This window comes from Globicephala melas, chromosome 2, assembly GCF_963455315.2.
Source record: "Globicephala melas chromosome 2, mGloMel1.2, whole genome shotgun sequence".
Classification (NCBI taxonomy): domain Eukaryota; kingdom Metazoa; phylum Chordata; class Mammalia; order Artiodactyla; family Delphinidae; genus Globicephala; species Globicephala melas.
Genome location: NC_083315.2, coordinates 140,801,488 through 140,820,861, shown reverse-complemented (window position 1 = coordinate 140,820,861; position 19,374 = coordinate 140,801,488). Strand labels below are relative to the sequence as shown.

The 19,374-nt window shown below is 55.2% G+C and overlaps 1 protein-coding gene and 1 long non-coding RNA gene across 3 annotated transcripts in view; one reads left to right on the top strand and one right to left on the bottom strand.

Annotated features, from left to right (window-relative positions):
* Positions 1-19,374, top strand: part of SPTB (spectrin beta, erythrocytic) — a 124,099-nt gene that overhangs the window by 100,732 nt on the left and 3,993 nt on the right. For both annotated transcript variants that reach the window (XM_060294911.1, XM_030855218.2), the window contains exons 24-33: positions 448-578; positions 1,502-1,706; positions 1,979-2,353; positions 3,726-3,970; positions 5,063-5,201; positions 5,671-5,755; positions 6,521-6,717; positions 7,026-7,075; positions 7,562-7,640; positions 17,105-17,367. In XM_060294911.1, the coding sequence (XP_060150894.1) occupies positions 448-578; positions 1,502-1,706; positions 1,979-2,353; positions 3,726-3,970; positions 5,063-5,201; positions 5,671-5,755; positions 6,521-6,717; positions 7,026-7,075; positions 7,562-7,640; positions 17,105-17,367 (1,769 nt within the window). The remainder of the gene's footprint in view (positions 1-447; positions 579-1,501; positions 1,707-1,978; positions 2,354-3,725; positions 3,971-5,062; positions 5,202-5,670; positions 5,756-6,520; positions 6,718-7,025; positions 7,076-7,561; positions 7,641-17,104; positions 17,368-19,374) is intronic.
* Positions 7,889-17,574, bottom strand: LOC132596869 (uncharacterized). The gene is made up of 3 exons (XR_009563146.1): positions 13,206-17,574; positions 10,988-11,927; positions 7,889-9,920 (listed from the first exon to the last, which is right to left on the bottom strand). It is a non-coding gene; the product is annotated as an uncharacterized lncRNA (long non-coding RNA).

Below are 19,374 nucleotides of genomic sequence, written 5' to 3'. Positions count from 1 at the left end.
GAGTTACCCTGCTTCTCGGGACGCCCCTCCTCTCAAGAACATACAGTGCACGTACTGCAGCCGGGCGCCCTGTTTGCCAATTAGAATTGCTCTAACCCAAGGGTTCTTCACCTTTTTTGTGCCATGGATTCTGTGCAGATGAACTGCTGCGGGAGTGGGTGAGAGGTGAGGGGGGTCTCTAAAAGCTGGGGTGATACAGGAAGTTTCCATGGGGACAGAGGTTGGATCTGGGCCGGGAAGGGTGGATGTCAGACGAGAATTGAGGGTGACGAATGGAAGGTAGGGTGTGGGTGTTGCCGGGCAACGGGAGGAGAGGGGAGGGGACTGTGGGCAGTTCTCCTATGGGTGTCCGGCGAGCCTGGCCCTCCCCCATCCCGGGCACCTCCAGGAGCAGGGCTGTAAGCTGGGCCAGGTGAGCGCGTGCCCTGATGGTCCGCTGCCTCCTAGGATGAAGAGGGCGCCATTGTGATGTTGAAGCGGCACTTGCGGCAGCAGCGCACAGTAGAGGAGTACGGGAGGAGCATCAAGCAGCTGGCCGGCCGGGCCCAGAGCCTGCTGTCTTCAGGCCACCCCGAGGGGTGCGTGTGCCTCCAGATCCCGGGCGTCAGGCCAGGGGCCCCGCCAGCCAGGATCCCTTCAGGTCCAAGGCGGAGAACAGGAACAGTTTTCCCGAAAACTGTGGGTTTGAGAAAACTGCCTTCTGGCCTGCTCATTGGCCCAGTTCCCTGTTATGTTGTGGTTTTGTGTAACTTCACACAGGGCTGACTGAGGCCTGGTTTGCAAAGAGATTTGAGGAAATGGAACAGCGAAACTACCCTGTTGGTGAACAGAGAGCTCCAGTCTTTTCAGGAGTTCGTCTTCAGCATCTTTCAGCTTAGCCTAAATTTGCTTTTCTTTTTGTGGTCCAGGAGGTACCTCAGGATCTCACAGTGTCTCAGCGAAATCATTATACACCCATCTACACTGTTCAGTTGTGTGGGTTCTGCATAAATGGGAGCCCACTGGGCCAGACACCTCGGGCCACCCCCAGTCACGGCCCTGTCCTCAGTCACCTTCAGGGCACCCACAGCAGCTGCCTCAGCATCTCCCAAGCCCCAGGGATCGAGCCCCTGGTATGGCATGCCCCTCCCGGAAGAGCTGAGCAGGGTCTGCTGCTGGTGGAGCCAGGCTCAGCCAGCCCACGCCTCAGCCTCCCTGGAAGAATAGCGGAAGAGTTCTCCATTTGCACGTGTCACTCTGAGCTTCCCAGAGTCAGGGGCAGGGGTGGGAGGCACCCCCTCTAGGGGAACACATTTCACTATCCCCTGAAGCATCGTGGTCTAAGGGGTGGTTCCTTCTCTCCCCAACTCTTCCCCGTGCAAAGCCGCTCTGCCGTTTCTCTGAAGCTGTGCTCCGCCACTCGTCCCTGCCTCGGGCCTGGGGAGGAGGAGGCTGGCTCCTGATCTGGCTGCTCTAGGTTCTCTGTTGCCGTCTCTGAGGGCTTTCTTGTTTTGAATTCCAGGGAACAGATCATCAGACTTCAAGGGCAGGTGGACAAGCAGTACGCGGGGCTGAAGGACATGGCAGAGGAGCGCAGGCGGAAGCTGGAGAACATGTACCACCTGTTCCAGCTGAAGCGGGAGGTGGAAGACCTGGAGCAGTGGATCACGGAGAAGGAGCTGGTGGCCTCCTCCCCAGAAATGGGGCAAGACTTTGACCACGTGACTGTGAGTACCCATGGCCACCGCTTGCTTTGTCTCCCTCTAGTGCAGTAGACCTAGGAGCTGTCGTGCAGACACATACACACACCCGCCAGGTGCAAAGTGCCGCAGAGATGCGGGCTCCCCCGGTGCGAGCTCAGGTGCCCTGGGGAAGACGTGAGAGCCCAGCTCCAGGCAGTGGCAGGTGCCGCTGGGAGGGTCGACAGCTAGTGTGATGACACCACCACACCCCTGAGCCCTGGTAACCGGTAACCGCTTTTCTGTCCACCCCCGTCCAGCTGCTCCGGGACAAGTTCCGGGACTTTGCCCGGGAGACCGGGGCGACTGGACAGGAGCGGGTGGACAATGTGAATGCCATCATTGAGCGGCTCATCGACGTGGGCCACGCAGAGGCGGCCACTATCGCCGAGTGGAAGGACGGGCTGAACGAGATGTGGGCGGACCTGCTGGAGCTCATTGACACGCGCATGCAGCTGCTGGCCGCCTCCTACGACCTGCAGCGCTACTTCTACACTGGCGCCGAGATCCTGGGCCTCATTGACGAGAAGCACCGCGAGCTGCCTGAGGATGTGGGGCTGGATGCCAGCACCGCCGAGTCCTTCCATCGCGTGCACACAGCCTTCGAGCGGGAGCTCCACCTGCTGGGTGTGCAGGTGCCTCTCATCCCTGGCCGTCCCTCCACGCCTTCCCCATGACTGGCTTCCCTGGGGCGCAGTGTCAGGTCCTCTCCTGGCTTCCAGAGGGGAGACTTCTCGAACAGGCATCTCCTTAGAGAAGCAACAGCTCCGGGCAGGAAGCAGAGGCTTTCAGATGCTCTTTAGCTTCAGAACTAGTTCTTTAAACTGAACCTTTCCCAAAACCCGATGCAAAAATACCTTCAAATGCAATTTCTCTGGTTGTCAAAGTGTTACAGTATCATTAGTGAACATACATGTAGCACTTTTCTAGTACCAGGTACTGTTCTAAGCAATATACGTGGTCAGTGAATCCTCAGCCTCCCTCTGAGGAAGGGAATAATGTTATCTGCCTTTTCTAGATGAGGAAAGCAGGCACAGAAGGGTAACTAAGTTGTCCAGAAACATGCAGCTAAGCAGTGGAGCCAGAATTCAGCTCCTGGCAGTCTGGCTATAGACTCTTAGCCACTGAGCTGTTCAGCCTTTCCCCATGGGAGCTGGAGGGGGGTCCAAGGCCAGCCTAGGCTCCCTCCTCTCATCATGGGTTGCCCCCTGAGGTACCTCCACAGGCCCCTAGGGTTCTGCAGAGTTCAGCATGATGGCTAGGTTGAGGGCAAGGGGCTCAGCTGTGGGGACTCACCGGGCCTCCAGTGGAGCAGGGCCAGCTGGGCCAGCTGTGCAGTCCTGCACCGACCCAGCAGGGTTTCGGGAAAGAACACCAAGGTAGGTTGGGCCCCTGGTTCACCAAGAAGGGGACAGCCTCAAGATGTGTCCTCCAGCTGGAGGTGCTTTGGGGTTACTGGAGCCCCTGTGGCAGGTACATCCCCAACGAGGTCTCAGGAATGAGGCTTCACTGCCCTTGGGGCCGGCCTCAAACGGGATGGTACCATGCAGAATGGTTAGGAACAGCGAGTTGAGAGCACGCCTCCAATCCCAGTTGCACCCTCTCTGAGCGTGAGTGACCTCGGGCCAGTCACTTAGCCTCCCTGTGCCTCAGTTTCCTCATCTCAAAAACAGGGATAATAATAGTACCTCTTTGACGGTGTTGTTGTAAAGATGAAGAGAGTAACAGAAAGTGTGTAGAGCAGTGCCTGGTACATAATTACTCTCATAGTCATACACCAAAGGGCACAGAGCCCCTCTCACTCCCCAATCCTCATCAGAGCCCAAGGGATGCTTTGGGTCAGCAGAGGTGCCAAAGCAAGGAGCCTTCTCTCCAGCAGCCAGTGGGTGGATCCTGCTTCCAGCACTGTCCTCGGGAGGGAGACTGGGAGGAGGCAGATGCCCTCGCCCATCCCAGGCCCAAGTCGTGTCTGCCTGGAAAACAATGTTCAGTTTTGCCCCATCACAGGTACAGCAGTTCCAGGACGTGGCCACCCGCCTGCAGACAGCGTACGCTGGAGAGAAGGCAGACACCATCCAGAACAAGGAACAGGAGGTGTCTGCTGCATGGCAGGCGCTGCTTGATGCCTGCGCAGGGCGCCGCACCCAGCTGGTGGACACCGCGGACAAATTCCGCTTCTTCAGCATGGTCCGAGACCTCCTCTCCTGGATGGACAGCATCATCCGGCAGATCGAGACCCAGGAGAAGCCCAGGTGAGGGCAGCGTCCTCAAGGCAGCCCCGCTCCCGGCCCACTTGGCCCCAGAGGCTGGCAGAGCAGGGCGCTGCTCCGAGGGTCTGCCCCGGAGGGACGTCCTGGACTGTGGGTGTGCAAGAATCCCCAAGGGGCACCTGAGGCTGCGTCCAGGGAGCATCTGAGTGGCTCAGCTGCCACCGGGAGAACCGACTATTCCAGAGTAAAGGGAATCCTGAGAGTGCCGAGAAAGACATCTGTCGTTCAGATTCCACGGTGGGTGCAGGGGCCGTGGTTGTCAGTTTACACATTCAGAGCTGGGCAGGTCCAGAAGTGGTCCTGCTCTTCCCCCCAGCACGGGCATATGGGGGCCATTTCCCTAAAACTCAGGAAAGGAGCTCATTGCGCGTGAGAGGTGGGGGCAGGCACGTGGGCAGTCAGCCGGGATCAGAGCTCTCTACACGCTTTGTGCCCACCTCTGTCCCTCTGCCCCTAGGGTGCCTGTCCCGGTGGTCAAGCTTTTATATTTAACATCATTATTGAGCTATAATCCACATACCATACAATTCAGCCATTTAAAATGTACCATTCAATGTTTCGCATAGTCACAGTTGTACAGCCGTCACCACAGCATGTCTAGAACATTTTCATCACCCCAAAAAGAAACCCTGTACCCCTTAGCAGTCATCACACCCCGCTCCTCTGGCAACACTAATCTGCTTTCTGTCTCTAATTTGCCTGTTGTAGACTTTTCATATGAGTGGATCATATAATATGTGGTCCTTTGTGACTGGTTTCTTTCACTTACCACAGTCTTTCCAAGGTTCATCCACGTATCAGTACCTCATTCCTTTTTATTGCCAAATTTAACATTCCTGGGCTTTTTTTATGGTCACTGCACCCCCGTCCATGTCCTGACCACTGAGCAAGGGAGGACACTAGGGCATCAGTGTTCCTGCTGGGGCTGGGCAGCTGGCAGAGGACTTCCTGGCTGTCCAGAGAGAGAGAGTCAGACTCCCGGGCAGGTAGGGGTGCCCCTCTGATCGGGACTTGGTGTCAGATGGGCCAGAGTCACCCAGAGTTTCCTTTTTCACCAAACACCCGCCCCCGCAGGGACGTCTCCTCGGTGGAACTGCTCATGAAGTATCACAAGGGCATTCTGGCGGAGATGGAAACCCGAAGCAAGAACTTCAGCGCCTGCCTGGAGCTCGGCGAGTCCCTGCTGCAGCGGCAACACCAAGCCTCGGATGAGGTGTGAGGGGAAGGCGGGACAGAGACAGGCCCTCCCTGTCCTTCCCTCCGCTCCTGCTGGGCCAGACAGCTTCCTGGGAGGGAACCCATGGGCTGTGGTTTCTCTGAGGAGGCTTTCTTGGGGGGGGGGGGACTGGGGCTGTGTGTAGGCCCGGGGCTTATAGCTCCACCAAACCTATTCGAGGAACTGGCCGCTACTCTGTAGGGAGAGTGGGCTCATAACCCAACTAACCCTCACATATGTATATGCTTTGGTCTTGGTGACACCCACTTCCCGGGTGAGGCCCATGGTAACCTCAGAGAGGTTAAGTAATTTACCCAAGGATGCACAGCTGGCAAGTGGCAGGGCCAAGACTTGAAGCCAGGTCGGTGGGACAAAGCCCAGCAGGCTGTGCAGGGCCCTCCGCACACCACCTCGGACAGGGGGAAGGGTTACCAAAGCCTGAGTCGTCTTCCCTTCCTCCCCGCAGATCAGGGAGAAACTGCAGCAGGTGGTGTCCAGGAGGAAGGAGATGAAGGAGAAGTGGAAGGCCCGCCAGGAGCAGCTCCACATGTGTGAGTGCAGCCTGGGAGCCAGGGAACCTGGGGGGGCGGGCTGGGGGGAGGGGCCATGGCACAACGCGGTGGATTTCCCCCCCTGCTGGAGAAGAGCCGCCACAGCACCACTCATCAGCAAAGTTCAGGGCCAAGGGCCTTGGGGAAGAAGACCCAACAGACACGCCGCTGGAAGCCTGCCCTTGACCAGCCAGCACCTGTTCCCTGTCCACCCTCTGCCCCACCTGTCCCCCGCCTCCTGCTTGGCCGGTGTCCCCGTAGAGCTGTGGCCTCTCCAGGGGTCAGCGTAAGGCTCTAGCGCATCCCAAAGGTTTGATCTGAGGCATGTGGGGCACAGAAAGAACTGTTCTACGCAGCTGGAAACAGGAGAGGTAGGGAAATTCTACCACCCAGGTAGGAGCCGCAAGCCACAAAGACCTGGACTCTCCCGTGGCTGCGACTGTGTGAGACAGCCAGGGGCCGGGAAGGGAACACTCAAGACTGTTCTCAAAGGGCGATGTCAAAACCATTTTGTTTTAGAGTTTGTTCTAATTCATGTGTTTTTCAAATATCGCTATCGGTGGAGATGAGGTAGGGGCCCCGCACGGGGATGGAGCAGCCTCGGGCAGCAGGTCGCCACTGAGCAGGGTGTCCACGCGGTTCAGGGACACCTGTGTGGGCCTCGGCCTGCCCACCAGCTCCGCATGTCCGTGAGGGGCCCCGGGGTCCCGGCAGGATCGGACCGCCGGGTGCTAACAGACCCCTGGGCTGTGTTGTCCGTGGCAGGGCTGGAAGTGTGCCAGTTCTCTCGGGACGCCTCGGTGGCTGAAGCGTGGCTGATCGCCCAGGAGCCCTACCTGGCCAGCCGGGACTTTGGACACACGGTGGACAGCGTGGAGAAGCTCATCAAGAGGCACGAGGCTTTTGAGAAATCCACGGCAGGCTGGGCAGAGCGCTTCGCCGCCCTGGAGAAGCCCACCACGGTGAGCCGGGAGGCTCGGGGCGGTGGGCAGCCACGCCTGGGGGGTCCTCAAGTCAAGAAGTCTTCGGCGGTTACTGGGGACCTGCGGACAGTGTAAAGGCTGAGCAAGGCGGGAGAGTGGGAAGGAAATAGGAGAGGGAGAAAGTGCTGACTTTTGAACCCCAAAGACAAAAGGGGCTCATTCCAAAAGGAAGGAACACCAGGTGCGTCGGGTATCGGGAGCCTCTTTGGAGGAAGGTTGTCTGAGAGCAGGCTCCCCTCTGTGGCTTCTCTGACCCGACACCCACCCCCGGCCTTTGCCTCCCCTAGCTTGAGCTCAAAGAACACCAGACCCCGGAGAGAACTGACGAGGAGACTGGGTGAGTGCCCTCTGCTGAGAGGGGTGGAGGAGGAGAGGGGAAGGGTCCTTCTAATCAGAAACCGCCCCCTGATGCCTTGACAAACCACCTGTGACCTCTCACACCTGGGCCACTAGTCAGGGAAATAGAGTGTCTGGAGCTTAAAGACAGAGAAGAGCTTTCATTCTCCCCCAGTCCTGGGTGGCCTGTAGGCCTCGTGCAGGAAGGAAATGGGTGGAGAGCAGTGGCTGCTGCACCCTTGCCCCCCTGCTCTGGGAACCGGCTGAACATGTGTCCCAGAGGCCGTGCTGCACGGAGCCATGGCATTTCTGAAGCATCTGCCTAACCTTTCAGGCGGAGGCAGGTTGAGCAGCTCCTTGCTAAGTGTCTGCCAGGCTGCTGACTTGGCTTGTGTTCTCTGGGGACGGGGTGGGAAGCCAGGCCTTGGAGGTAGTCTCTGGCCTCTGAGAGGCGTTTGTTTCTAAAGCGGGACTCTGTCTTCCATAGGCCTCAAGAAGAGGAAGGCGAGACAGCAGGGGAGGCTCCCCGAGGTCCCCACCGCGCAGCCACCGAGCGAACGTCCCCGGTCAGTTCCCTGTCCCATCTGTCTAGTTCCTGGGAGTCGTTGCTGCCCGAGCCCCCTCATCCCGACTAGGCCCAGCTGGGGCAGGAGGCCAGGACGGGCACACACTGCCCCTGCCCCCCAGACTCCTCCAATCAGTCTTCCTTGTTTACTCAGCTTTTCTTAATTCCTAGAATAATTCCCCTTCTCCCTTCAACCAAGGAAAGACTGACATGCCAGCCCACTGACATGACTCTCTTAGTTTGGTTTTATCTGGTCTAATAAATTTTATTATATAAATACATTACCATCTACATCAGGGGGAACAGTTTATACAGGCAGGAATGATTCCCTTGTATACGCTGTCCTTTTACCCATTTTCCCTCTGACACCATCCTTAACTCTACCCTCTACGCCCACACACACACACACACACACACACACACACAAATATACTCACAAACGGACCATTTGGTCTTCCTGCCCTGGCCATGGCATTTGGGGCAGTGAAGTGGGCATACCCACCCTCTAGCAGGTTCCTTCCTCCTAAGCAGAGCCCCTCCCCCCTTTGCACCTTCCTGGCCTGAGGCTCGTGGGTCAGTGAGTTGGAGATAGAGCTAGCTCTGAGGCAAGAACAGACTTGACGGAGCCCTTCAGGAGTGAGGGAGAGCCCCAGGGCTTCTGGGTCACAGGCTTCCAATTTGTAGAAAAAGAGGACGCCTGGGGGAGGTGAGGGAGGGACGCAAACACTCCCACTGCCAGAGGCCTGGCAGATGGCTTCAGGACCTGGCCTGGAATAGGAACCAGGAGGTCTATGCAGAAAGTCTGGGAGGCTGTGATCCAGGTTTTGGGGAAATGTGCTGGGAGCAGCTGACTGAGAAGAAAGCAAGAATCCAGCATGTGCCTTGCATGGCTTTGCCACTGCATATCCACCACCTCTCCAGGTGCCCAGGTGAGCTTGCCTGAACCTTTAGGAGTTCTTGGTGGAAATTTCTGGTACACCAGCCACCCCAGAAAAATGCACAACACTGAGCATTTCCTGTGCAGAATCCCTGTCAGGTCTATATTTCAGCCCTTCCCACCCTCTGAGACACACACACACACTCACACTCACACTCACACTCTGAGCTCCCTCTGACACCTCCAGCCGGCCAGAGGTGTCCTGAGCTGCACCAGCCCTTCATGTCCAGCAGAGGGCACTCCTGGGCTCCCACTGGTGGGTCTCTCCCAGGACTTCCCTCTGAAGATCCCATCGGCGCATGTGGGAGTCTCTGGTGGACTTTTTCTCAGGAACAGCCTCCACTGGAAGGAGAGAGAACTCTGGGGGCTGGCATGGACTGTGGACACGGGGGCTGGGACTGTTCCTGCCACCTGCGCTTCAGCTGTGCGTCCCTGTGTGTCTGCACGGTGGTGGCCTGGGTCTGCGGGTTCCTTTGTGACCACCTGTGCGATCCATCCATTGTCTGTGTCGTGTACGTCTGTGCAATGTAATTACATGTGCATCAGAGCCGCCTCCATCCACCGCCTGAATGTCGCTGGATTTGGGGGGAGTATAACCTGCTTGGACCTGAGCGTCTCTGGAAGGAGGGAGTGAGCCCACATTTGAGACCCTTCCCAGAGAGCCAGCCACCCCGCCAGATGGGGAAACTGGCCTGTGCCCGGTACCAGGAAGAAACTGGATGGCGAATCAAATGAACACCAGGCCTGAGGCCTCATGGAAACAGAGTTCTTGCTGCTTCTCCTTTCCGAGCCCTTTGTTGAGTTTTCACGAGGCTCCATGGGACTCCGAGGGAGAGTGGGATACCCCATTGGTCCTTGATATGAGAAGAGAGGAGAATGGGTCACATGCAGGGTTCAAAACCTTTCCAGAAACCTCAGGCCTCTCCCAGGAAGGCGGCTGTCCGCTGAGCCTTCTCTCTGGGGTAGGCCTGGGTCCAGTGGCTCTCCTGCTGTCACATGTGTGGTCTGGTGTCGGTGCTCTATAGGATAGATCCGTGCTGTGTGTGGTCTGGTGTCGGTGCCCTATGGGATAGATCCGTACGCTGTGGCTTCACGTGAAACCCATCACTAGTGCATGCCGGCTTCCTGCATGGGAGTGGACCAGGCACCTGAATCCCTGAGTAGACTGCTGCACAGCACACGGTGGCCACCCTGCCAGCCCCGCCTGGTCCTCCGCTTCCCGGGTGTGTGCACGCACACATGTACGCACACGCAGGGACTGGAGTACCATTCCACGCATTCAGCGTTTCTTCAAGCACATCCATTGCCTCTATCACCTCTTACCTTTCCACATTAGAGCATGTTCTAATAAAAACAAAAAGAAAGAAAAAAAACCCATTATACGGTAAGTGTGTAAGAAAGAGTGCATGAGGCCAAGCAGAAGAAACAAGGTTTCACAAATGGCAAAATTCCTGGAGTGGAAGTCAGGACATTGGGTTCTAGTCCTTAATTGTAGACTTCGTGCATGATTTTAGGCAAACCCCCTAATCCTCCTGGGTCCCCCTGCCCTCATAAAGCTCTGTCTGTGGGATTACAGAAAGTCCAGAACATTCCTGTATGTATACAATGCACCTAGATAAAGGGAGAGTCGGGAGAGACGGGTTTCCCCACTTTTGTCTCGTTCTCAACTCTGAGGAACCTGGTTCTGTGGTCAGGTGCCAGCTGGTGTGAGGCTGGAGATGAGAAAGAGATGGCAAGGGGCCAGGGTGTTTCCTGTTTGGGGAAGAGAGGAAGCCAGGGTTGGACCTCTGCTCCTGCCAAGGCCAGTGCCCTGAAGGTGGTCCCCGGGCAGCGGGCTGAGCCGTCCCCCTTCCTCTCACCCCCCCACCCTCCACCTTGTGTGTCCCCCCTCCATCCTGGGTGCGGCTCTGGGGAGGGCTTGAGGGTCCTGCTAAGGGTCCTCATCTTCTAGGCTCTGAGTGCCGCAGAATCCTCAGTGTACCATTTGCGATGAGATGCTGATTGCTAAGATGCTGAGGTTGATTTCCTGGAGAAGCAGTGGTATTGCAGAGGATCCGAGTCAACCCAGGCTTAGGGGCCCCCAGCCAACGGCTGCGGAACCTCTTCTGTGCACTGTGCCTGTTTCCCGGCCGCGGGTGGGAAGGAGGCCCTGCTCTAGGAGCTCTCCCAATGGGGCTGCTGTGACGACGAGAGGGATACCCGAGAGGGATTGGTGCTGCGAGGGGCTGTGACAAGAAAGAGTCTGCCTTCGGGGTTCCCTGTTTGGGGCAGTCGTGCCCCGTCTGCCTTCAAGCCTCAAGGCTACATTCCTCTGTGGTGCAGGGATTCTGGGGTGAGGCCGCTCCTGAGAGCAGCTGCCTGGGTGCCTGTCATTATCAGGCCTTCATCAGGTTGTCAGGGAAAACTCTTACCCAAGTGCAGCTCACAGACGTCACTCTTCCCATGACCTTCCAAGACCGCCTGCAGCTGGCTTCCCCGAGAGGACTGGGCATCTCCTTCCAGCATCTTAGAGGTTGACGTGGCTTCAGGGAGATAACCGGCACTTGAGAACCTGAGGGATGGTGCCCTGGGGCTGAGCAGGCACTGGGTTGCAGCAGGTCACCTTTTAGCCAGTGGCTGGCTGGCTCCAGCTGCTGTCACTCCCTTGGCAACTCCCCACAGCAGCAGGCAGCCTAGGGCTCTAATCAGCGGCCAGAGGCCTGGCTCTGACGTTCTTGGAGGGAAGGGATGTGGGTGTGGAGGCAGCAGCTGTGTTTCTTCTTGCCTGAGCGAGCTTTCCCCATCCTCCCTCCACTCCCCCTGTGAGGCTGAACTGAGCTGCTGATTCAGGCGTTTTACAGTGAAGGCAAATGGTGTGTTTGCCCATAATGAGCAGACCCAGCCTGGAAAGAACGTCAGTTTTCCCGTGAACCTGGGCGTGTCTGTCTCCCCAGGATGCCTGAATCAGCGTGGCAGGGCTGTGTCTGCCTACAGTCTGGCACCGTGCCCTGGCACCCCAGGCTCCGTGGAGAAGCTGGCTCTAGGCTCTTTGTGGACATCTGTCCGCCGCTCGGTGCGCCCAGCTCTCTGTACTAGGGTCGGACGTGATCTTCCTGGTCCCGCTGCTCAAAGGCAACTCCTAAGTTCATCTTCCAATCTGTGTTTTAGAGCATCCCCGATACTGATGAACCCAGGATGGGACTCAGTTAACATTGCAGGCATCTCAGAAATGAGGCGTGAAGCTGCCGACTGCTGGGTGTCAGATCTGGATGGGCGAGTCAGTGTCTTCTCTTTTGAGACTTTCTGAGTGGCTGGCTCAGAGTCACCAAGGCATCAAGCAGCCGCCAGCGCCTCCAGGGCAGGGAGCCCACACTGGTGGTGGGAATGGCAAAGACAGCTCCTCAGGAAGAGTCATTCTCTCCCCCGGGATGGCCGTGGACCAGGTCTCCCCTCCCTGTCCAAGGGGACCCTGCACACTCCCCTCTCCTTTCCCCGTCACTTTATGTGGTGGCCTTCTGCTCTGTGTCCCCTCCTGTTATCTTCCCTGGTTCCCAGTGGTCATCTCAGACAGATAGCTGGCCCCTGGGACACAGTGCTGAGCCCCTCCGCTGCCCATCCCACTCCTCACGAGAGCCCCTCACCATCCCTGCCACCAACCCGGTGGACCCCTCGCTGCTTCAGCCTCAGCTCCTCCCATGCTCTTTCCTCTGTTCAGCAACAACGTCTCTGTTCTCCCTTTAGGCATCTGTCTCTGTTCACCCTAAGTTCCCATCTCTTCATCTCTTTGGCTGCTCTCAACTCAACCAACCATCTCTTTTTCTCCTCTTGCAAACAACTGTCTTCTGAGCAACCTTCCCAACCTGTCTGCTGACAGCCTTCTCACCCAGAGGATGAGAGCCCAGACCTCAGACACTGGGGGAGGGAAAAAGTTCTCGGCTGCAGAAGTGGCCAGCTTCCCCCACCCCACCGTCTCACAGGGCTATTTGGTTGCCTAAGGTATTCAACAATAGATCTTGTCTGGCCTCAAGCCCCTCTTCTGGCCCTTTCCAAGGTGACCATGACACAACCACACTGCCTCAACCAATCAGCCATGTGTCTTCCATAAGCCAGACGCATTCCCCTTTAGACCATGAGCCCCATCGGATAGGCTCTTTTCTCTGGAGCAATAGTCCCACCGTCTTCTCTTGCAGCAGGATTTAGTAGGAAGAGCACAGGGTTTGGGACCAGAGAGATTCGCATCCTCAGACTTCCACTCACTAGCTGTGTGACGGTGGGCTAGTTACTCATTTTCCCTGACCCTCAGTTTCCCTCATCTGTAAAATAGGGGCAGTGACACTTGCCTCGCAGAAAGGGTGTGAGGATAGAAAAAGAGAATATCTGTAGAACACCTAGTAGGTGATTGTGTTCATTTTTCCCTTCATTTTTTTCTCACTGCAGTCCTTCATCTCTTAAGAGAAACATTCTCCATATGAATTCTAACATCCATTGCCAACACCCTCCCAAACCAATCTTCCTGGAGTGCCCTTCCCTGGAAGCACCCTACATACACACTCTAGGCTCAGTCCTTACTGTGAGGTAGGCAGGTAAGACCATTGCACGGCTAAAGTCAAAATCTCTGGGGTGCATCCTCTTGCCCTCGTTCTCACTTACCAGCATTTCCTTTAGAGAGAAGCTCGCTTGTGTTTCCTTGTTTGTTGATGTGTCTGGGTTCACTGAGCATCTTCTAGAATCTCCCAAAGACCCTGTGGTCGCACCCCTGGTTATTTTTCTCCCTGGAGCTGGAGTTAGTTGTCTGTGTGCTGTCCCCCTGCGCCACCTGCTGGCTTGGCCTGGAAGTACACCTTCAACACCTTTAGTCCAGGTAAGAAATGTACCCATGCTGCCCCTCTTCCCTTCATCTTCTTGAACCTCCTCTGGGGAAGAGACATCTGCCTGCTTCCCCCCACCCAAGTCAGTTTCCTAACAAGGCAGGACCCTAAAATGTCAAGCTTACAAGACTCTGCAAATACTCTGATGTGGCCATCCCCAGCCCATCAGGGGCTCAGGCCTCTCTCCCTGTTTGACTACAATCCTGTGGGATCCTAAAAGGCTCTCCTATCTGTGCCCTTTCCTCCCCTGATGTTCCCACCAGCATCCAGTGCTGCCTGTCCCCTACCCTCCTCTGACATCGTGATCCCAGCAGCCAGCGCACCCACCCACCTGTCACCCAGACCTTCAAATCAGAGAACAGAAGCTCCATGCTTATTCCAGGCCCCATCCCTGGGCCATTCTCCCTCCTTCTGTTACACCCACTTATGGTCTAAACTCTCCAGCAGCCCCAACCTGACGCCCAGAGTTTCTTCCAAGTAGCTGGATCCTCTTTTTTTCAGTGTCCCCCAGCTCCTCTGAGTGATTGCTCTAGGCTGGGTTACCTCTCAGCAGAGTAGGTGTAATCTCTGCATCTTCCTGATGACCCAAGGGCTAAAGCAGCTGGCCTTCTGCCTTATATCACGGAGGATCATCTTAGCTATCCAGGGCCTTTTGGCAGAACCTACCTGTCCCTACAGCCAACGAGTAGCCAGCATCCCCTTCTGGTGCTCTGCTGTCCACAGATCTCTCTGCCTGTCGGGCAAGGCACAATCTCTATCAGAGCATGGTATGGTTCCAGGGGCAGCAGAACTGCCCCTCAACCCCCAGCTCTCTTAGAAGATGGTGCAAAGCATATTCACCCCTGGGGCCTATAAAAGGAGGGCCCAAACCACGCCCCCATCTTTCTCCTGTGTGTCCCTTCCCCTAACCCAGGAGAGAGAGAAGCCCTGCCAGCCCTGGGCCTGGGAGGAGCAGCTGCCACCAGACCCCTCCACCTCCCACCCTCATTCTCGACTCCTTCTCCTCAGGCCTTGGCCTTCAGGGGAGAGGGGAGAGGGTGTGTTTTAAATTTTCTCCACATGAACAGTCAAGAGAACAGAAGAAATCTTTGCATACATTGGAAAACCCCCATTTCCCAAAGCCCACCCATGACCTGGCCATTTAACTTTTGGTCACACTGGCCGTGGCCTCTGACTGGCCCTGCCAGGGAACATAGGTCAGGCATCCATTAGGAAGAAACAGAAGAAAGGTGAGATTAAATTGGGAGGCAGTCCTGGAAAAATCATCTCTATTTTCAGAGGAGAGTTCCCGAAAGGAAGGAGCATGGAAATGAAAAGTATAGGAAGAAAATATGGACACACAGGGCTCTAGTAAAACCAGTCCCAGGAGGGAAGAGGCTGGGTGAGAGGGGTGAACATGGTTGTGAGGGTCTGCTGGGTTTTCCTCCCAGCATCTGCCACACATCTTCCCCGAGGCCCCCAGAGCAGGTGTGGGGAAAGCCTGGCCCATCACCAGGAGGAACAGCACAGCCAGCTGGAGAGAGAGAGGATGAAAGGCTTCACTACCTCCCCAACAGTTATGCCCAAGTCAGAGGGTTGGCCTGACTGGGTCCATAGAAGGACCCCAAACGCAGGCTCCCAAATCCAACCCTGCCACTCCTGCCCTTCCTCCCTGCTGGAGGAGGATCCAGGCAGGGCTTTACAGCCTTCAGATCCTTGTGGTCAATTCTGGCTCATTGCTGACACTCAAAGACATAAATACTGCCAGATGCATAAAGATGGGCATGGCCCAGCCACAACTCAAGGGATTCTAAGACAGGAAAAGATGAGATCCCTACAGATGTGGTAAAAACTCAGGCCTGTCCAATTGTGGAGTGCATGCTCTTAATTGCCTCTGGTATCTATTAGCTGTGTGACCTTGGGGAAGTCATTTAACCTCTCTGAGTACTGGTTTTCTCCTAGATTGAAGGTGTTAGACTAGGGTAGCGTTTTCAAACTTTTCCAGCCATATTATCCTTTCTTTTGGGGTTCTTAGGGAACACCAACCTGTTTATTGAACAGCCCTTATTTGATGGGATACAGCCATGACCAGCTTTACCTTTCTTCCAACCACTGCCTTCAGACATCTCCGTTGAGCCTCCGCTTCCCATTCCTTAGTGCCAGCTCAGGCAGACCTTGGTCACTTTTAGCTGTTAAAAAGTCTAACCAGTCTGTTTCAGTTTGAAGCTTCAATCTGATGTCCAGTATGGTGCCCATATCTCTCATTCTCCATTTCTCTATTTTGGCTTCGACCCAAGGTCTGAAGGACCCACGATGGGGAGCACAGGGTCTGCTGTTTCCTGGCTCCTCCCCAACACTCCCCTGGGTCTCCATCTTCAGCTGGGACAGGGAGTAGAAAAGGGGGCAGTGTCTCTTTACTGCCTGGGTTGGCTCTGGTCCTCTTGGGCTGTCAGTGCCCTTGGTCCTTCAGGTGTCCAAATACTACCTGCTTGGGACCTACAAGACCCTTCCCACCTGGTGCTGTAAGGTCTCTAGCAGTCAGGCCTTTGAGACAGGGTTCTGGCCAGATGTCTCAAGCTAGGGTGCCCTTCCTTGATGCTGGGCACATAGGAGACCCACCCATTCTTGCCCCAGCCGGCATTCTTGTGCTGCACTCGGAGGCTGGCTGCCCCTTGCTGCCGCAATCTGTCCTGCCCTCTCTCCTGGTACAGTGGCACAAAGGCCTCTGCATAAGGGTGTACCCAGCTGGGGAATAAGAGGTCTGCTTCCCTTTCTCACGGGCACCTGACATACCAGCACGCGGCTCCACTGGAGGCCCCTCACTTGGCTTGGGCAGGGGCTGGGAGGATCCTGTCCTCTACGGGGAGGAGCAGGGAGGTAAAAGCCGCGGACTTTCCCTGGAGCAGTGACTCCTTAGGTGGTGATTCTCTACCCCTGCAGCACATTCGAGTGCATGAAAAGCTGATTAAGAAATTCCAGTGTGCTGACCCCACTCCAGGCTAGTTAACTCAGCATCCTGAGGATGCGTCCCGGCATCCTTTGTTAACGCTCCCGAGGTGATTGTAAAAGGCAGCCAGGGTTAGGAGCCACTGCCCTACTCCAACAAATCCCCACCAAATGACGGAGGCAGGACCTGGGGAGCAGGTCACGGCCCTGCACCATGACCCGGGAAGGTCTGGGTCTCCCTTTAGAAGGTGGTGGCGGAGGCTTAGGGCCTGGTGCCCTTAGCTTTGGGGTTTTAGACACAAGTGGAAAGTAACAGAAGGGTTCCCATACAACATCCTACCACAAATGTTCTTCTGTCCTGTCTTAGCAGCAGAACCCTTTCTTCATTTGAAGTCTTGCCAGAGCCCCACGGATGACTCAGTAGGAGCTGGAGTATCTGTCTGAAGCAGGGGTGGGCCCTGGAGGCGGGCAGCATCGGAAACCCCCGGATGAGCCCCTTCAGCTCACTCTAAGAACCTTCTGTTCCTATGTTAGATTGGAGAGGGGGAGAGTGAGAATGGAGCCAGAGACATGGGCACAGGCTAGGGAAGCAGGCCAGGTGGAAACCCACAGCAGGTTGAGGGAGGGCCAGGAAGGGCACAGGAGAGAAGAACCAGACTCAGGTGGGGCCTGCTGACCTCCCCGTTCTGCCGAGAGTAGCCACCCCTGGCTCTGAACCCCCAGCAAGGTGTGCTCCTCCCATATGCCCCTGAGCAGGGGGAAGAAGAGAGGCAGTGGCCCCAGGACCTGCAGCCGCCACTGCCGCCAGGGCCGCACAAGGAAGGGCAGGAGGAGAAATCCAGCACGGATGAGAGGCCCACCACAGAGCCCCTCTTTAAGGTCCTGGACACGCCTCTGAGCGAGGGTGAAGAGCCTACAACGCTGCCGGCCCAGGTGGACCACGGGCACAGCGTGCAGATGGAGGGCTACTTGGGCCGCAAGCACGACCTGGAGGGGCCCAACAAGAAGGCGTCCAACAGGTGTGTGGGGGAGGGCCGTGGGGTAGGAGGGGTGGGCAGCTCCCAGGGACTCTGAGAGCAACATGGCTATGCTTGTGGGCGAGGGTACCCTCTGCCTCTAGTCTGAGAGCTCCTGGGCATTCTCTGGGACAGCCTGGGGGCTGTTTGGCATGATGGGAAAAGCCTGTCTTCCGTTGTGGTCCTGAGTTCAAATCCTATGACCTGGTACTAGTTGCTCAGCCTCTCACTTGTAAAATGGGGATGACGGGGGCAGCCTGCCTCTTCAGTGCAGATGCCATGCCTGGCGCAGAGCAGGAACTCGGTGAACGCTAGCTGTTATTATCCCAGGGCGGGGTAACAGGTAGGCCTTAGCACTAACAACACATCCTTGACCAAGTCCCACTTTTTACCCAATCTGGGCCCCAGTTTCCCCAGCTATAAAATAGGAGAGGAGAAAGAGTTGCTATGGTCCCTCCTAGCAACCATATGACTCTGAGGAATTCATTCAGAGGCTGTGTCGGTTCCTGACCCTGAGGCAGTCATGTCCTTGGGTGTGGTCTACCCAGGGATGCCTAGACCCAAAGTCTCTGGAGGCTCCTGCCTTCAGGTAGCAGTCCAGGGTCCCAGAGAAACAAGGCAGCATCAAGAGGTTGAAGCCAGCCAAATTCCCAGGGCCCACTGGCAGCATACAGAGAGAGCCTAGCCTGGGGGACATGCCAAAGTTAATTCAAATTCCAAAAATCAACTGGGGGGCCCAGCCAACCTGAAGAGGTATATTGCTTATATGCAAAGCCTGCAGGGAAAGGGAAACTAGCATTTATAAAGTACCTACTGTGTGCCAGGCATTATGTTAGGACTGATAATAGCTTCTCAAACCTCCTATGATATTGTGGTTTCCATTCTCCAGATGGAGAAACAGTCTCAGAGAGGTTAAATCATTTGTCCGTTTACTCCAAGACCAGCTCCTCCTTTGCAACTGCCTTACTTGGGCTACAAGCTCAGAGAAGGTGGTGAGGGCCAGAGGAAAGATCCCTGAGCTGGTGTCAGCAATCTGGGCTTTGTGGAATGGCTCTGCAGCCAGCTTTGTACAGGTCAGGTTCTCTCTTTGACCTTCCAGTCCTTCCTCCCTACGTGCCCTGCTAGTTCTCCACTTTTCTGCCCTCAAAAGGGAGGGAGGAGGAAAGGAGGAAGAGGAGGAAGAAAAGCTTAATGTTTCTCAGTACTCATTACTGTGAAAGGGCAACATGTTCCCCATTTGTCAGGGAAGGAGCTCAGGTGAGCCCACACGTGAGCCCATGAGCCTGCTGTTCTCACCAAACATTTCAGCTGAGATGAGCCTTGATTTACACCAATACATTTCTTTAAAAAGTGCTAGTACAGTATACCAGGCATATATCATCAACAAAACAAAAATATCACTACCAGCAAAACAAAACCCTGCTCTGTTCACATTACAGTTCTGTAGTGAGACTCAAATATGCTGGTGGCTATGGAAATGCTTTGAAAAGTTGTTTATACTATTGGTCTTAGACTCAATAATTCTACTTCTAGAAATATATCTCAAGGTAAGATCAGAGTTACAGGCAAGGATGTGTATCATACTGCTATTTAAATCATGGATAAAATTTCCAGTATTAAAAGGTCCATCAATAAAGGGATTATTTATATATGTGATAGGATACCATATAACTATTCAAAATTATTTTCAAGAAATATTTGAGAATTCAAATATTTGAGGATGGGGAAATACTCATGATAGTGTTAAACTTAAAAGCAGGACATAAAATTGAATATACAGTATAATCCAATTTTAGCTATATATGTGAACAGAAAAAAGACTAGAAGGAAATACATCAAATGTTAACAATAGTTAACTTTTGATAGGGGAATTACGTGCAGATGATTTTTATTTGCAATTTTTTAAACAGTAAAATGTACTACTATTGATCAGGGTAAAATTGGTATAATTCAGAAAAATGGTAAAGCTATGGGAACTGATTATAGAGATGCTGTATCAGGACCGTAGGT